This window comes from Ahaetulla prasina, chromosome 17 (assembly GCF_028640845.1).
Source record: "Ahaetulla prasina isolate Xishuangbanna chromosome 17, ASM2864084v1, whole genome shotgun sequence".
NCBI lineage: Eukaryota > Metazoa > Chordata > Lepidosauria > Squamata > Colubridae > Ahaetulla > Ahaetulla prasina.
In genome coordinates, this window is record NC_080555.1 from 12,420,159 (window position 1) to 12,437,120 (window position 16,962).

At 49.0% G+C, this 16,962-nt stretch overlaps 1 protein-coding gene across 1 annotated transcript in view; it reads right to left on the bottom strand.

Annotated features, from left to right (window-relative positions):
- Positions 1 to 16,962, bottom strand: part of COPA (COPI coat complex subunit alpha) — a 68,293-nt gene that overhangs the window by 33,818 nt on the left and 17,513 nt on the right. The window contains exons 8-14 of the mRNA XM_058159767.1: positions 16,796 to 16,895; positions 13,698 to 13,833; positions 11,022 to 11,104; positions 9,074 to 9,224; positions 5,901 to 5,967; positions 4,823 to 4,898; positions 12 to 94 (exon numbers count right to left, since the gene is read on the bottom strand). Coding sequence (XP_058015750.1) covers positions 12 to 94; positions 4,823 to 4,898; positions 5,901 to 5,967; positions 9,074 to 9,224; positions 11,022 to 11,104; positions 13,698 to 13,833; positions 16,796 to 16,895 — 696 coding nt within the window. The remainder of the gene's footprint in view (positions 1 to 11; positions 95 to 4,822; positions 4,899 to 5,900; positions 5,968 to 9,073; positions 9,225 to 11,021; positions 11,105 to 13,697; positions 13,834 to 16,795; positions 16,896 to 16,962) is intronic.

The following is a 16,962-nucleotide window of genomic DNA, read 5'->3' on the forward strand; positions in this document are numbered from 1 at the left end:
TCAGGCGTTACCGAATGCATCCGGTCCAAGACGGCAAAACGGTTCCGGGCGACCCAGACGGCTGTCAGCCCCGAGGAGCGTTTCCCTTCTGGAGCTGGAAAGGGAAGCAAGGAATAGGCGGTCACACAAGGTTTGGTCCCAGCTGCATATACCTACACACACACACACACACACACACACACACCCCTGTTCAGTTTCAGGCTGCATGTAAAATTCAGGTCCTTCCCTAATGACTGCTTCTCGCCCCCTTGAATTAATATAGTTATTACATGCTTATGCTTATATATATATACGCTTATATATTATATAGTTACTTTCACACTTATGCTTATATATACTGTTGTGACAAAATAAATAAATAAATAAATAAATAAATAAAGACCTGAGGAGGAAGCCTTCCTTCCTTCCCTTTCTTTCTTCCTTCCCTTCCTTCCTGTTCCTTTCTTCCCTTCCTTCCTTCCTGTTCCTTTCTTCCCTTCCTTTCCTTCCCTTCCTTCCTTCCTGTTCCTTTCTTCCCTTCCATTCATTCCCTTTCCTTCCTTCCCTCACTTCCTTCTTTCCTTCCTTTCATTCCCTTTCCTTCCTTCCTTCTTTCCTTCCCTTCCTTTCATTCCCTTCCCTTCCTTTGTTCCTTCCTTTCCTTCCCTTTCCTTCTTTCCTTTCCTCTCCTTCCTTCCTCTCTTCCTTCCTTTTTATCCCACCATTATTATTATTTTTTTACAAATAACATGAAAAACATATCTTAATACCCCCCCTCTTCCTATTTATCCCACAACAATCCTGGATTATTGTAATGCTCTCTACATGGGGCTCCCCTTGAGGTGCACTCGGAGGCTTCAGTTAGTCCAGAATGCAGCTGCGCGGGTGATAGAGGGAGCTTCGCATAGCTCCTGTGTAACACCGCTCCTGCGCAGACTGCACTGGCTACCTGTGGCCTTTCGGGTGCACTTGAAGGTTTTGGTCACTACCTTTAAAGCGCTCCATGGCTTAGGGCCTGGGTACTTACGGGACCGCCTGCTGTTACCTTATGCCTCCCACCAACCCGTACGCTCTCACAGAGAGGGACTTCTCAGGGTGCTGTCCGCCAAGCAATGTCAGCCGCCGGCCCCCAGGGGAAGATCCTTCTCTGTGGGGGCTCCCACACTCTGGACGAACTTCCCCCAGGTTTACGCCAAATACCTGACCTTCGGACCTTCCGCCACGAATTGAAAACACATCTATTTATTCGCGCGGGGCTGGCTTAAATTTTATTGGTTTTAAATTTTCTATTATTAATTTTAAGGGTTTTTTTAGTTTTATATATTTTAAAGTTTTTAGGCCAATTATCTAATAAGTTTTTTAATCTGTATTTTAATTGTATATTGTACCGTTTGTTTTACCTTGGCTGTACACCGCCCTGAGTCCTTCGGGAGAAGGGCGGTATAAAAATCGAATAAATAATAATAATAATAATAATAATATGGGACAGGCTGAGACAAGAAAGGACTGACGTTCATGGCTAAGGGAGGACTAGAACTCATGGTCTCCTGCTTTCTAACCTGGTGCCTTAACCGCTGGACCGTGTGTGTGTGCGCGTGTGTATGCAACCTTGGCAATTTTAAGACCTGTGGACTTCAACTCCCAGAATTCCCCGGCCAGCATGGGAATCCAGAGGGAGTTTTTCTCCATCCTTAACAACCTGCATTTTAATAGCTGGGGCCTCCCTCTGGAAGCAGCGTGGAAAACCAGATCAGAGCGCAGCTTTCTCAGCCACCAAAGCTCCTTCTGAACAGCAGGCTCAGCACTTCATCTTGCACACATGGCAAATGGAGGCCGAAGTCCAGGTCAGTCAGCACACCTGTGCCTGCTGTCTGCAAAAGGAATCACCTGAACATTTTCACCCTCATCTGCTTTTAAAGGAAGCTGGGGACTGCTTTCTCTTTTCTTTCTTTTTTTTTAAAAAAATTAGTTTTTAAATCTCTAGAAAGCTAAATACAGGTGGCGTATTAACAACTGATTTAATACAGATAGTCCTCGACTTACAACAGTTCGTTTAGTGACTGTTCAAAGTTACAAAATTACAACGGCGCTGAGAAATGGGACTTACGACCGTTTTTCACAGTTACAACCTTTGCAGCATTTCCGTAGTCAGGTGATCAAAAATGGGCCTCTGGTGGCTCAACAGACTAATGCAGTCTGCTATTAACAGCAGCTGCTTGCAATTACTGCAGGTTCAAGCCCCACCAGGCCCAAGGTTGACTCAGCCTTCCATCCTTTATAAGGTAGGTAAAATGAGGACCCAGATTGTTGGGGGGGCAATAAAGTTGACTTTGTAAATATACAAATAGGATGAGACTATTGCCTTACACAATATAAGCCGCCCTGAGTCTTCAGAGAAGGGCGGGATATAAATGCAAATAAAAAAAATAAAAATTCAGAGGCTTGGCGACTGACTCATAGTTATGACCGTTGCAGTGTCCTCCCCGGGGGGGGAGGGGCACGTCACGTGAGCCCCTTTTGCCACCTTCTCACAAGCAAAGTCAATGGAGAAAGCCAGATTCCCTTAATAGCCGTGTTATTAACTGATCAACTGCGGCGATTGACTTTAACAATGGTGGCTAGAAAGGTCGTAAAACGGGGCAAGACTCACTTAGCAGCAGAAATGTTGGGCTCGATTGTGGTCGTAAGTTGAGGACTACCTGTATTTATTTATAAACTTCCCTGGTTGAGATTGATTTGGGGCTCTTTCAAACTGCGAGAGAGAGAGAGAGGGGGGAGAGGGGGCCCCTCTGGTGGCTCAGACTGCTAAGACAGTCTGTTATTAACACAGCTGCTTGCAATTACTGCAGGTTCAAGCCCCACCAGGCCCAAGGTTGACTCAGCCTTCCATCCTACCTGTATTTATTTATAAACTTCCCTGGTTGAGATTGATTTGGGGCTCTTTCAAACTAAGAGAGAGAGAGAGAGAGAGAGAGAGACGGAGGGAGGGAGGGAGAGGGGGGGGCTCTGTGGCTCAGACTGGTAAGACAGTCTGTTATTAACACAGCTGCTTGCAATTACTGCAGGTTCAAGCCCCACCAGGCTCAAGGTTGACTCAGCCTTCCATCCTTTATAAGGTAGGTAAAATGAGGACCCAGATTGTTGGGGGGGGCAATAAAAGTTGATTTTGTATATAATATACAAATAGGATGAAGACTATTGCTTGACACAGTGTAAGCCGCCTTGAGTCTTCAGAGAAGGGCGGGATATAAATTCAAATAAAAAAAAAAGAGAGAGAGGGAGAGAAACTCCCTCTGCTATTTTGCAGACGTGCTAGCCAGAGCCATGAGACAGACTGACTCCTCAGACTGAAGGGGGAAGGAGCTGGCATCTGCATGGGTTGAATCCGGCCAAAAAGTCATGTCACGCGTGCCATAATCACCACAGGACAGGGATGAGGTTCAAAAGCACTCTCAAAACCTGTGCCAGAGGCCCCAGTTGGCTGTGAGCAAGGCCGACGTGCAAAAAATAAAATAAGAGGTTTTGCGCCTTCACAGAAAGAAAGAGAGACAGAGGGAGGGAGGGAGAGAGATAGAGATAGAGATGGAAGTGGACAAGGTGAGAGAAGGACTTCAGTAAAATAAAATATTGTAATACAATAAAATAAAAGGTTTTGTGCCGAGAGTGAGGGGGGGGGAAGAGAGAGAAGATGGGAAAAGGACTTCAGTAAAATAAGATAAAAATAAAACTAGGTTTTGTGCCTTCACAGAGTGTGTGTGGGGGGGTGGGAGAGAAGGTGGGAGAAAGACTTGAGTAAAGACTTAAAATTGACTCAGCCTTCCGTCCTTCCGAGGCGGGTAAAATGAGGAGCCAGATTATTGGGGGCAAGAGGCTGACTCTGTAAACCGCTTAGAGAGGGCTGTAAAACACTGCAAAGTGGTATATAAGTCTAAGGGCTATTGCTCTCCCTCCCTCCCTTTCCTCTCTCCATTCCTCCTTTTCTCCCTCCTTCCCTTCCTCCTTCGTCCCTCCCTCAGCCTTCCTTCCTTCCGAGGTGGGTAAAATGAGGACCCAGATTGTTGGGGGGGCAATAGGCTGACTCTAAATCGCTTCGTAAATCGGCTGTAAAACACTGTGAAGAGGTAGATAAGTCTAAGTGCTATTGCTATTATAAAATGAATTTTTGTGCAGTGGGCAGGGGGAGAGAGAAAAAATGGGACAGGACTTCTGTAAATTAAAATAAAATAGTCACAGAGAGATGAAGAGAAACGGGGGGGTGGGGAGGAAACATGGGAGGAGGACTTTAGAAGGGCCTGGCTGGGTCCCTGCTGCAGCAGCGTTTCCTGAGCTGACGTCAGAGGCAGAGGGGGGACCCAGGTGGGATGGGAACTCCCCGGTGGAATGGCCTGCTGATTAGGCAGACGCTCCAACAACTCATTTTGATTTGCAGACCGGGGCAGGTTTGATCCGGAAGCTGCCAGAAGGGAGCAAAATGAAGACTGGGCATTTTTACAGCCGCCTCCGAAGCTTCCAGCCCCTGCCCGAGAGAGATTTGTGGGCGCCTTGCGAAGAAATCCGCCGAGGGAAGCAGGCCAACCGAACAGCCTGCTGGGTGACGAGGCAGGACGGATCGCTGCTTAATAACGGATTTATGAAATATATATATATTTCCCCCTCGTAAAAAACAAAAACAAAACAGAGGCGGGCATGAATTTTTCACGTCCGACGGGCTGCCAATCTCATTTGGGCTCCCCGGGATCCGGGTGTGTGTGTGTGGATGGGTGGGAGGGGAGAGGAAAAGCTTTATTGAGGTATGGGGGGGGGGGAGAGGAGGAATAAACGGCATGGCACAGATTGAGCTCACCATCGGGATTCTGGGAATCCGCATCCTTGGGAATGGTGTAGAGATCGTAGGTGCTGTTCTCCAGGTTGCTCGGCCTCTGCGGAGAGAAAAACATTGTCGGCAAATTCGTTTTATTGGGTTTAGGAGGTTGTTGTTTTTTTTATCTCCGATGATTTTTAAAACATTTTTATGTTGTCTCTTGGAAACGAGATGGGCAGCCAACGAAATTTAATAAACCGACTAAATGAATAAAACAGCAGCAAGGGGTGACTCTCCGTTCCGTTTTTTCAATGGAAGAGGACCAGCATGGCCAGAGCTGGTCTCCAACTTCGCCGATTTCCGTTAATGAATTTGTTATCCATGTTTTGCACAGGGGGGGGGGATCCACTTGGATTGGAGAATGAAGGTCACATAAGTTTTGGAAAAAGTGGAGGGGGGGTCTCAAATCTTCAAAAAGCCAGAGCCCTGAGAGTTGCAGTCCATCCCATTCAGAGAACTCCCGCCTAGAGGAGACCGCTTGGACAGTACAACCTACGACCACAATTCAGGCAAACATTTATGGTGCTGAGTAAAACAGGTGTTAAGCCAGCGGTTCTCAACCTGTGGGCCGGGACCCCATTGTGGGTCGAATGACAATTTGCTAGGGGTCGCCTAAGACCATTGGAAATATGGGAAGTATACGTGCGAGTCGAAGAATCGCGCTCCAATGGTTGACTCCACAAGCCAGCTGCAGGCTCTTCAAATCGCTAGCCGAATTCGGCTTCAGGTGCGATGAATTAAAAAAGAGAGAAATCTTTGCTCTGACGTCTCCCTCTCAAGCCAGCTGCAATCACTCCCAATCGCTTGCCTAATCTGGCTTCAGGCGCCATAAACTTAATAGGGGAGGAGTCTCCGCTTTAATGCTTCCGTCCTCAAGGCAATCGCAAGCAGTTCAGATCGCTAGCCAAGACGCCTTCAGGCGCGATAAATTCAAAACGAAAATAATTTTACGGTTGGGGTCGCCACATCGTGGGGAATTGTATTAAAGGGGTCGCAGCACTATGAAGGTTGAGAACCACTGCGCTAAGCCATCTCGTCCAGCCGGGTGTCTCCCACCTACCGTACAGAGGAGCACAGCATTCTCAGCTGGGTTGTAGGACATGTTGAAGACAGGAAACTTGGAGCCACTGCAGGAGAAAGGGGGAGAGAGAGAGAGGGGAGAGGAGGGTCAGGAGTGGAGCTGGCTCTGGGTGGGAACACAGGCCTCAAGACACCAAGTTAAAACTGAACAGAGTAACACAGTTAGAAGGGACTCAGAGGTCATCTAGCCCAACCCCCTGCACAATCAGGAGACCGTAGATCATTCCAGATAAGTGGCTGTCCAATCTCTTCTTCAAAACCTCCGTCAGCTGAATCAGAGGAGGCGGAGGCGGCGTGGGAGTCAGGTTTAGCATCAAAGCAACTTGAGAGCTCCGAGGGGGAAGAGGGAATGGAGCTGGCAGAGAGAGAGAGAGAGAGAGAGAGAGAGAGGTGGAGCCTGGGCCGTCCGTCAACCCTCAGATGGAGAGTCAACAGCCCCCAGGTCTGGAGGTGGCTGATGAGGAAGAGGAGGAACAGCTGGGTCCAGTGCCTGATGCATGGATGCGCCGAAGGCAGAGGAGAGGAGAGCAGTGGAAGTCTATGGGCCGGTCTTTGGGACGGAAGAGCCACTGCTGCTAGTGAAGCCCCACCCTAGCTCTGGGGATCAAAGGCAGGGGGCGGAGATGTGCCACACAACTATTCATCTCCCTGCTGGACAGACTTGTCAGCCTGTGGTGAGAGAAAATTTTTGCCAGGGCTGCTGGCGTTCCTAAAAAAAGGAATCCCTGCTTCAACTTCAGAGGGTTTGTTGTGTTTGGGTCAGAACAGGCCGGAGGTCATGATGGGGAAGTGCTTATTAAACTAAGACACACACACACACACACACACAGAGAGAGAGACACACACACAAACACACAACTAGGCAGAATGCTCCCTTCCTGCCCATCTTTTGTCAATTTTAACTCAACGTTAACTGTTAATCTTTATGGCTTTAATGTTTAAAATGTTTTATTTTGTTGTTTTTTTAATTTGTAAGCAGCCTAGAATTGCTTCTAGGCGAGACGGGCAGCATAAAAGTTTCATAAACAGATAAGTCATAAATCTGCGCTCGCGTCTCCCAAAGATATACCAATGATTATAGGGGACCCCCACCCAAACAGAATGCTGGGAAGGGAAGGAGGACAAAGCCCCCCACCCCCGGACTGAACACCGCTCCAGAAAGAGCATCTCCTCGTTGGCTGGGGAAGAGGACGGGGGGGTGGGGGGGGCACGGAGCCAGACCGGAGCCTCAGCTGGAGTCCCATCTGCCTACTCAGAACCGCTTAAGCATCTGCTGTTCCTCCAGTCTGGCCCACCCTCACTCATTGCCTTTCAGCTGCCGTCCTCTGGAGGTTTCTACAGCAATCCAGAGATGAAAAGGTTCAGTGAATAGGCGGGGAGGCTCTGTGTGCGTACACACAGTGTGTGTTTGTGTGTGTGTACAGAGTGTGTGTGTATATGCACACATATACATATACACACAGATACATAATATATATATGTAGGTCTTGGTGCATTCGGGTCTTTTCCCGTGTAAGGGTGAGATTATCTTGGTGAGGTTTCGACGAGGTCTCACTCGTCATCTTTAGGCTGGTGCTTACAATTTTGTGCTTTTGCTCGCACAAGCATGAAGCCGAAAGCACCAGCCTGAAGATGACGAGTGAGACCTCGTCAAAACGTCGCCAAGAGTAATCTCAACCTTATACGGGAAAAGATCCATATTTGGGTTTTCTCCCGCGTAAAATTGGAAGTGTCTTGGCGACGTTTCGACAAAGTCTCATTCGTCATCTTCAGGCTTCAGCTTCGTGCTTCTGGGAGCAATTGCCAAATATATATATATATATACACATACACACATATACAGCACTGCCTATGTGTGTGTCTGTGTGTGTGTATGCATATTTATCTAAGACTGTATTACTATTCTTCTTCTCATCCTTCCTATTACCTATCTCCTTTTCTACTTGTGACTATAATATGGTTGCTTGTATCTTTACGCTTCATATTGTTTTATTTCGTTTCCTAATATGATCTGATTACTTATTTGATGGTTTACAACCATCAGCCAGTGACCCTTAGAAGCGACGATGGGCCCTCCAAAAGTATCTTATGATCAGGGTCCAAAATCCCATCAGCCACCCGGCTCTTGTGGTCACATGGCTGCATTTTAACCCCCAGCAACCAAAACATATTTAGGGCTGTTGGCATCATCCCAGGGCCTTTTTGGCCCTAAAACAGCATTTATGTCTGATTTTCAGGGGGGGGGGGGGAAAGAGTTCTTCGAACGATCACGCTGTTCACTTCACAATCCTGCTGATTTACTTAACGACTGCCACAAAAAAGGTCATAAAATGAAGCCGGTTGCAGGATGACCCGCTTTATATACTGCCATGATTTACAACCATAAACGGGCCAGTTCCATGACGGTCATAAGTTGAGGACTACCTGCAATACATAACATTGCACAGCACTTTTGTCTGTGTTTTTTATCATTTTCCCCCCTTTATTGTAAAACAAAATGTCTTAATTCCAGGCTGAGTCACTTCTGAGTCAAAGTCCTGCGTGACTATTTTTATGCGTTCGTCCTCAATTTACGACCTCAACTGAGCCCAAAACTTACGTTCCTAAAGTGAGACATATGTTGAGTTTTGTCCCCTTGTCTGACGTTTCTCGCCACAGCTGTTAAGTGAATCACTGCCATTGTTAAGATAGTAACATGGTCGTTAAGTGAAATCTGGCTTGTCGGAGGGGGGGGGGGTCGCAAAGGGGGTCACGTGACCCCAGGATGCTGTGACCGTCATAAATGTGAGTCGTCCTCAAGCATCCAAATGTAAATCGTGCGACCGTGGGGAGGCTGCAACGGTCGTAAGTGTGAAAAACGGTCGTAAGTCTCTTTTCCCATTGCTGTTGTAACTTTGAACGGTCACTAAATGAACTGATGTCGGTCGAGGACTACTTGCATTCTGTAACCCAGCCGGTTGGAAACTCTACTCATCCTCTACTCATCAAGGGGCAAGGATGGTCCCAGACAGGCGAAAAGAGTGGAAAAGAAAGGGCTGAGAAGGCCTTGGGGTGGGGTCAGGGAATCCCCCTCCTCTGCCCTCAACGAGGAGGAAGACGCCCCACCCCCCCCACCCCGATGAAGGAAGAAAAGATGCCCATCCCCCCCCTCACCTTCTCAACTGCATTACGGCCACGTCTTTGGAGCTGTTGAAGTCCAGCTGGCGGAGGAAGCGGTCCTTGACGTAATAGAGCATGTTGCCGTGCACGGCGTAAGCCGGCCTCTCGCGCTCCAGCTTGAAGACGATCATCCCTCCGTCGTGACCTGGGGAACAACGGGAGTGGAGAACATCCAGAAGGGCCGTGAGGGCCACTCGCTTTACGCAATGAATGCAATGGAGTTTTAGGTGAAGGTAAAGGTTCCCCTGGCACATACGTGCTAGTCGTTCCTGACTCTAGGGGGCGGTGCTCATCTCCGTTTCAAAGCCGAAGAGCCAGCACTGTCCGAAGACGTCTCTGTGGTCATGTGGCCGGCATGACTCAACGCCAAAGGCGCTCGGAAGGCTGTTCCCTTCCCACCAAAGGTGATCCCTATTTTTTCTACTTGCATTTTTACGTGCTTTCGTAACTGCTAGGTTGGCAGAAGCTGGGACAAGTCACGGGAGCTCACCCCGTTACGCGGCAGCACTAGGGATTCGAACCGCTGAGCTGCCGACCTTTCGATCGACAAGTTCGACGTCCTAGCCCCTGAGCCACCGCGTCCCCTGCAATGGGCTTTACGAGTCCCTTAAGCCAGGTTTGTGGGGGCCCTTGGTGCTCTCTGAGCTTGGCTGTTTGCTTGCCGACATTTCATTACCCAAACTAGATAAAATCATCCGTGCTGGGAGGGAAGAGGTGTTGGGACTCTTGACAATCCAGCAGTAAACACTTTGTCGTGGCCCGTTGGCCACCGGCCCATCCAACAGCCAAATCAGAGGAGGCGTGGGAGTCATGGCAACCTGAGAGCTCGGAGTGGGGAGAAGGAATGGAGCTGGCAGAGAGAGAGAGAGACAGACAGAGGCAGAGCCTGGGCCCTCAGATGGAGAGTCAACAGCCCCCAGGTCTGTGGGTGGCTGATGAGGAAGAGAAGGAACAGCTGGGCCTAGTACTTGACGCGCGGATAGGCAGAGGAGAGGAGAGCAGTGGAAATCTATGGGCCGGTCCTCGGGACGGAAGAGCCAAACTGCTTCTAGCGAAGCCCCGCCCTAGCTCTGGGGATCAAAGGCAGGGGGCGGAGATGAATAGACGGTGACAGACAACTATTCGTCTCTCTGCCGGACGGACTTGTTAGCCTGCAGTGAGAGAAACTTTTTGCTGCGGCTGCTGGGATTCCTAATAAAGGAATCATTGATTTAAATTCGGAGGGTTTTGGGGAGCTGGGGACACTTCCCTAATCAAGGAACTACCAGATCCGATAAACAACCGAATAGTAAATAAGAGCCTAACCAAGGAAGCACCAAGAACACCTTGAACGATACTGATGGGGCAGAGAGGAAGCCCTTCTCCCTTCTAGCACTGATGATGTTACCTAGTAAGGTAATGAAACCTCTGCAAGGAAACGACCAAGCTCAGAGAGCAACAAGGACCCCACAGTCCTCCTCTTCCTCAGGTGCTCCTCGATTTACCACTACAATTGTACAGCGATATTTGTTGTTCAGCGGTATGGTCATTAAGCGAGGCATCACGTGACCACAACTGATTTTGCGTCCTTTTTTTTTTTTGCCAGTGTTGTAAAATGAGATATCGTGCGACCGCAACTTGCAATCTTTTTTTTTGCCAGTGTCCTCATTGACCTTGTCAGTTGGCTGGGAAGGTTTCAAAATGTGATCACGGGACGCTGGGACGCTGCAACCGTCATAAATGTGGGGCGGTTGCTAGGCACCAGGTTGTAAGTGTAAGTTCCAGTCATTCAGCGCCGTCATTACTCTGGTCACTAAACAAATGGTTGTAAGTCGAGGACTTCGGTAATGTGGGGATCAGGTGTGGCAACCCCCACCCCCCCCATATTACCCTTTCAGGGTCACCCTCCCCCTGAAAAACTCGTTTTTCAGCCCCACCCGAGGGCCACCCACAGATCCTTTACCTGCTGCGAAGAGGTTGAGGTTTGGATGAGCTGCCAACACCCAGAAGCGGTCGTGATCCCTGCGGAAGGTCTGAACGCCCGTGCTGGCGATGGAAGGAAGCAGAGAAAAACAAAGTGGCAGTGAATGGTTTGACTTGGAGTTTAAGGATGGAGAAAAGAAGGAACAAAGAAGATAGACCAAGAGTCTCGAAGGCCAATGAAGTTTCAGGATTCAAGGACCGAAAACTGATCTTGATCAAGTGTTTCTCAAAATTAGCCACTTTTAAAGATATTTGGACCCAAAGTCACCCAGTTGGCTTTCAGTAGTGAAAAGTGAAAAGACTAGTAGTGAAAATATTTACAAACCCCTCAAATCCTGGACATAAACTGTTTCAACTCCTACCCTCAAAACGACGCTATAGAGCATTGCACACCAGAACAACTAGACACAAGAACAGTTTTTTCCCGAAGGCCATCACTCTGCTAAACAAATAATTCCCTCAACACTGTCAGACTATTTACTGAATCTGCACTACTATTAATCTTCTCATAGTTCCCATCACCAATCTCTTTCCACTTATGACTGTATGACTGTAACTTTGTTGCTGGCAATCCTTATGATTTATATTGATACTGATTGTTTCCTGATCGCTTATTTGTACCCTACGACTATCATTAAGTGTTAAATTTGTACCCTATGACTATCATTAAGTGTTAGTGTTGTACCTTGATGAACGTATTTTTCTTTTATGTACACTGAGAGCATATGCACCAAGACAAATTCCTTGTGTGTCCAATCACACTTGGCCAATAAAAAATTCTATTCTGTTCTATTCTATTCTATTCTATTCTATTCTATTCTATTCTATTCTATTCTATTCTATTCTATTCTATTCTATTCTATTCCATACCTTGGTGAAGGTATCTTTTCTTTTATGTACACTGAGAGCGTATGCACCAAGACAAATTCCTTGTGTGTCCAATCACACTTGGCCAATAAAAAATTCTATTCTGTTCTATTCTATTCTATTCTATTCTATTCTATTCTATTCTATTCTATTCTATTCTATTCTATTCTATTCTATTCCATACCTTGGTGAAGGTATCTTTTCTTTTATGTACACTGAGAGCGTATGCACCAAGACAAATTCCTTGTGTGTCCAATCACACTTGACCAATCAAAAATTCTATTCTATTCTATCCTATTCTCCTATCCTATCCTATCCTATTCTAGTTATCATCTCCTGGTGGGTCTAGGACCTTCAGGGTCCCACCCTTGACCGTGCCCGCCTTCACCTCCAGTCTCAGCCCATTCACAGCCAGCTTTCCTCCTCCGCCGGCCCTCCCTGGCAATTCTCCCTGGCCAATTCGCCGAGACAGTTTGTCCCAGGAGTTTTACTCCACAGGATAAAAAGCCATCAGCCAACTGAGTGGCAGGGGGCAACGATGGGGGCTGGGAAGGATGACCGAGGGGGCTGGAAGGGGGATGTGATTGTGTTGTGGTCCTCCAGCAGCCTGCAGAGCTGGCAACAGAGTCAGACAGCAATGAGGTTGAGGAAGAGCGTGGGCCAGTCCTGGAGGCTGGGGGAGGCCCGGATGAGGGCTCTGCGTCGGAGGCAGAGGTGAGGCCAGGGCCATCGGGGAGTGAGGTGCAGACTCCGGAGCCTTCAGATGCTGACAGTAGTGAGGCAGAGGAAAAAGAGGAGCCTGTTCCTAATGCACGCATGAGAAGAGCTGCCAGAAGGCAAGAGCAGCTCAAGCAGAGAGGACGACTCAGGAGTAGGTCCAAGAGATGATTGGCCCCTCCCATAAGGCTTAAAACAGACCAGCAATGGCGTTTGGGCTTTGCTGGAAAACAACGTTGGTAGCTGCGTCTTCTTCTGCTTTGTCTACGTCTTCTGAATGTTGGCAGTTTGCCTTAATTGGACCAAGGTTTGCGATAGGACTGAGGAATTTTTGTTGGGAGGAATTTGTTTTAATTTGAGTTGAACGACGCTGGGAATGAAGTAATTCTCAGCTGTTCGAAGAAAGTTTGTTTGTTTCACGGACTGAGTTTCCTACTACCTACTTGGGCCTGGGTCACAACAGATTGCTGATGGGTTATGGAAGAGACCAAGGGGGAGCAGGCGTGCAGCTCCTGGTGGGGGGGGGGGCAAGGGGGTGGCACACGGTGGTGGTGGGGCAGCCAAACTGCCCGTTCGGCATCAAGCAGGCAGGATTGGGGGCAGGCAGCAGCTAAACTGCCCATTAGAGATCAGCTCGGAGTCCAGGTGTGGAGGCAATGGCGGGGGTGAAACAATTTGGACAAATAGGCTGAGCGAAGGGGAAGGGGCGAAGGGCCAGAGGCCGATTGGCCAGGGAGAATCGCCGGGATTTCACGTCCAAGGCAGGAAAAGAAGTCACAGCCTCCTAGTCACCTCTTGGTGAGTGATCCAAGTCACACAGCCAGCTGTCATGCCAAAAACAGGACTGCAACTCACTATCTCGTGATGAATGGGGCAGGACTAGAACTCACTGTCTCCTAGTTTCTAGGCCAGCACCTTAACCACTTCCCCCTTTGCTACCCTCGGCTGAACAGCCACCGGCTCTGGCCCAGAGGCCCTCTTCTGCTAAGTCCATCGGCAGATCCCCAAGTAGCCCAGCGGCTTGGGGTCCCCGTGGGGTGGGGGATGGGGCCCAGATGCAAAGGGCGCTTACCGCTTGGACATATCCCAGACTCGGATGCTCTTGTCCTCCGAATTGCTCAGGATGAGCTCCTGCCGAGGGTGGAAGACGGCGCAGGAAACGTTGTTGTAATGGCCGCGGCAGGTGTCCACCTCCCAGGCTTTGGACTCTGGAGGGGGAAGGCGAGGACAGCGGTCAGTGGGAAGCGGGACACCGTGAAGGGAAAGGCATGTTTCTGGAAGGGGAGTTAAGGTCTTAGAGAGAGGAGTGACTATGGATTATGACTTTTGTTGTATTTTAATTTATGATTCTTAATCTTATACCCTGTACTTTGTTCTGGGAAGTCTCGGGGGGTGGGAGGGGAGGGAGGGAAGGGGAGGGTGGAGATGAAGGATTAATGTAAAGGAATGATTGAAGATATGTAATTAAGAAATAGAAATAATTTGAAATGAAATCGGGGCTGCTCAGCTGCCATTTCAGAAGGAAATGGAAAGGGAGAGGAGAGAGTGAAGGAAGAAAGTAGGTAGGAAAGAGAGAGGTAGAAAAGGGGGAAAGGAGAGGAAGAAGAAAGGGGAAAGAGAGAGGGTTAGAAAGGGTGGAAGAGAAGAGTAGGGAAGGAGGAGAGGATGTAGAAAAGCGAAGGAGAGGAAGGATGAAAAAAGTAGAGAAGGGAGGAGGAAAGGTTTGTTAAGGAAGGAAGTGGTAGCTGAGCAGGTCCGAATAAGTAACAAATGAAAGTTAATGACTAATGTTGAATAAAAGACTGTAGATTGAATAGGTTGTTGGAAAATGGAAATAAAACTTTTTTACTAAAAAAAAAAAAAAGGGACCGTTCCGGCAAGAGGTATATACTGCCCTGCCCGCTGCTTCTGCAGGACTTCCAGATGGGTCTCCAACCTTAGCAACTTTCAGCCCGGAGGACTTCAACTCCCAGAATTCTGGGAGTTGAAGTCCTCCGGGCTGAAAGTTGTCGACCCCTCCCATAAAAGAGAAGGACGAGTTTGGGGCAGAGTTCCTTCCCTCCATGCTTTCAATTTCAGTACAGGTAGTCCTCAACTTATCCCCATTCAAGGTTACGACGACACTGAGAAAACCGACTTAGGATTGGTCCTCACGTGACCGTCGCAGCATTTCCCCCCCCCACAGTCATGTGATCAAAATTGGGGCACTCGGCCACTGGCATGTGTTTAACAACGGGGGGGGCACTGCCCTGGCGGGGGGGGGTGTGTGTCCCGTGATCACCGTTTGTGACTTTCCCAGCCGGCCTCCAGCCTGCAAACTCAACGGAGGAAGCTGGGTTCGCTTAATGACCATTGGATCCGCTTCACAACTGTGCCAAAAAAAAGGGTCGTGAAGGTGGAGCGAACCCCACAGCGATGGGAATTCGGAGCTCAATTGTGGCCGTAAGTCGGGGACTGCCTGCAGCACATTCGGAAGCGCCTCGCCGGTTCCTACAGGTGGACCTTGACTTACAACCACAACAGAAAATAGAAAAAAAAGATTGCGCAAGATTTTACCACCTTCTCTGCGGCAGCTGTTAAGCAGACCGCCCTGGTTAATGAGGCGTCCTGGGACCACAACCTGGGACCTTCCCCATGGAGCTTGCTTGTCGGAAGCCAGCTGGGAAGTCCACGGGCAGCAAATACATGATTGTGGGGACACTCTGTGGTAGTCGTAAGGGTGAGGACCAGCCTGTAAGTCATTTTCTTCAGTGCTGCTGTAACTTTGAACAGTCGCTAAAGGCATGTTCTTAAGTGGAAGGCTACCTTCATATTTATTTATTTTATTTATTTTATTAAGATTTTTATACCGCCCTTCTCCCGAAGGACTCAGGGCGGTGTACAGCCAAAATAGTAAAAACCCCACAATATACACATTAAAACAAAACTTAAAACCAAGCATATAACTTAAATGGCCAAAATTTAAAACACTTTAAAACCCTAAGATACATAAAAACCCCAATTTAAAAATTTAATAAAACTTTTAAGCCAGTCCCGCTTGAATAAATAAATGCATTTTCAGCTCACGGCGAAAGGTCCGAAGATCAGGCAATTGGCGTAAACCAGGGGGAAGTTCGTTCCAGAGAGTAGGAGCTCCAACAGAGAAGGCCCTTCCCCTGGGGGCCGCCAGCCGACATTGTTTGGCAGACGGCACCGTGAGGAGACCTTCTCTGTGGGAGCGTACGGGTCGGTGGGAGGCATACGGTAACAGCAGGTGGTCCCGTAAGTACCCGGGCCCTAAGCCATGGACCGCTTTAAAGGTGGTAACCAAGATGTTAAAGCGCACCCGAAAGACCACAGGAAGCCAGTGCAGACTGCGCAGGATTGGTGTTACATGGGAGCAACGAGTGGCTCCCACTATTACCCGCGCAGCTGCATTCTGAACTAGCTGAAGCCTCCGGGTGCACTTCAAGGGCAGCCCCATGTAGAGAGCATTGCAATAATCCAAACAAGAAGTGACAAGAGCGTGAGTGACCGTGCATAAGGCATCCCGGTCAAGGAAGGGGCGCAACTGGCGGACCAAGCGTACTTGGTAAAAGACCCTCCTGGAGACGGCCGCCAAATGATCATCAAACGACAGCCGCCCATCCAGGAGGACACCCAAGTTGCGCACCATTTCCATTGGGGCCAATAACTCGTCCCCGACAGTCAGCTGCGGTTGCAGCTGACTGTACCGGGGTGCCGGCATCCACAGCCACTCCGTCTTGGAGGGATTGAGCTTGAGTCTGTTTCTCCCCATCCAGACCCGTACGGCTTCCAAGCACTGGGACAGCACTTCAATAGCTTCGTTGGGGTGGTCCGGGGTGGAGAAGTACAGCTGCGTTGGGGGAGCTGTATGCTTTGGGGGAGCAGAAAAATGAATTTGGCAGCGTCTGGTTCCCCCCGCCCGCCCCCCCTGACACCAGATCAGGTTTGTTCTGCAGCAGCTGAGCCCTCCTCCTCCTCCTCCTCCTCCTCGTGCAGGCCACAGCCGAATGCCCAAATCCCCACATTCTCTTGAGACTGAAACGAGGCAAGAGCCCAGCTGAGCGGCAAAGGACGGACGTGACAACGGATCTGGAGCCTTACGTTCTGCATTTTGCAAAAGAAAAATAAAAAAAGGGAGGGGGGGAGATGGACATGGGAGTTTACCGTTCATCCTCCAGATCTTGACTTGCCGGTCATCGGCCCCCGAGACGATGAGGGGCATGGTGGGGTGGAAAGCCGCCCAGTTGACCCCACGATCGTGTCCCTAAAACACACATACACACACAAACACAAAGAGAAGGAGAGCTTCAAAATAAGAATGGGGAGCAGAT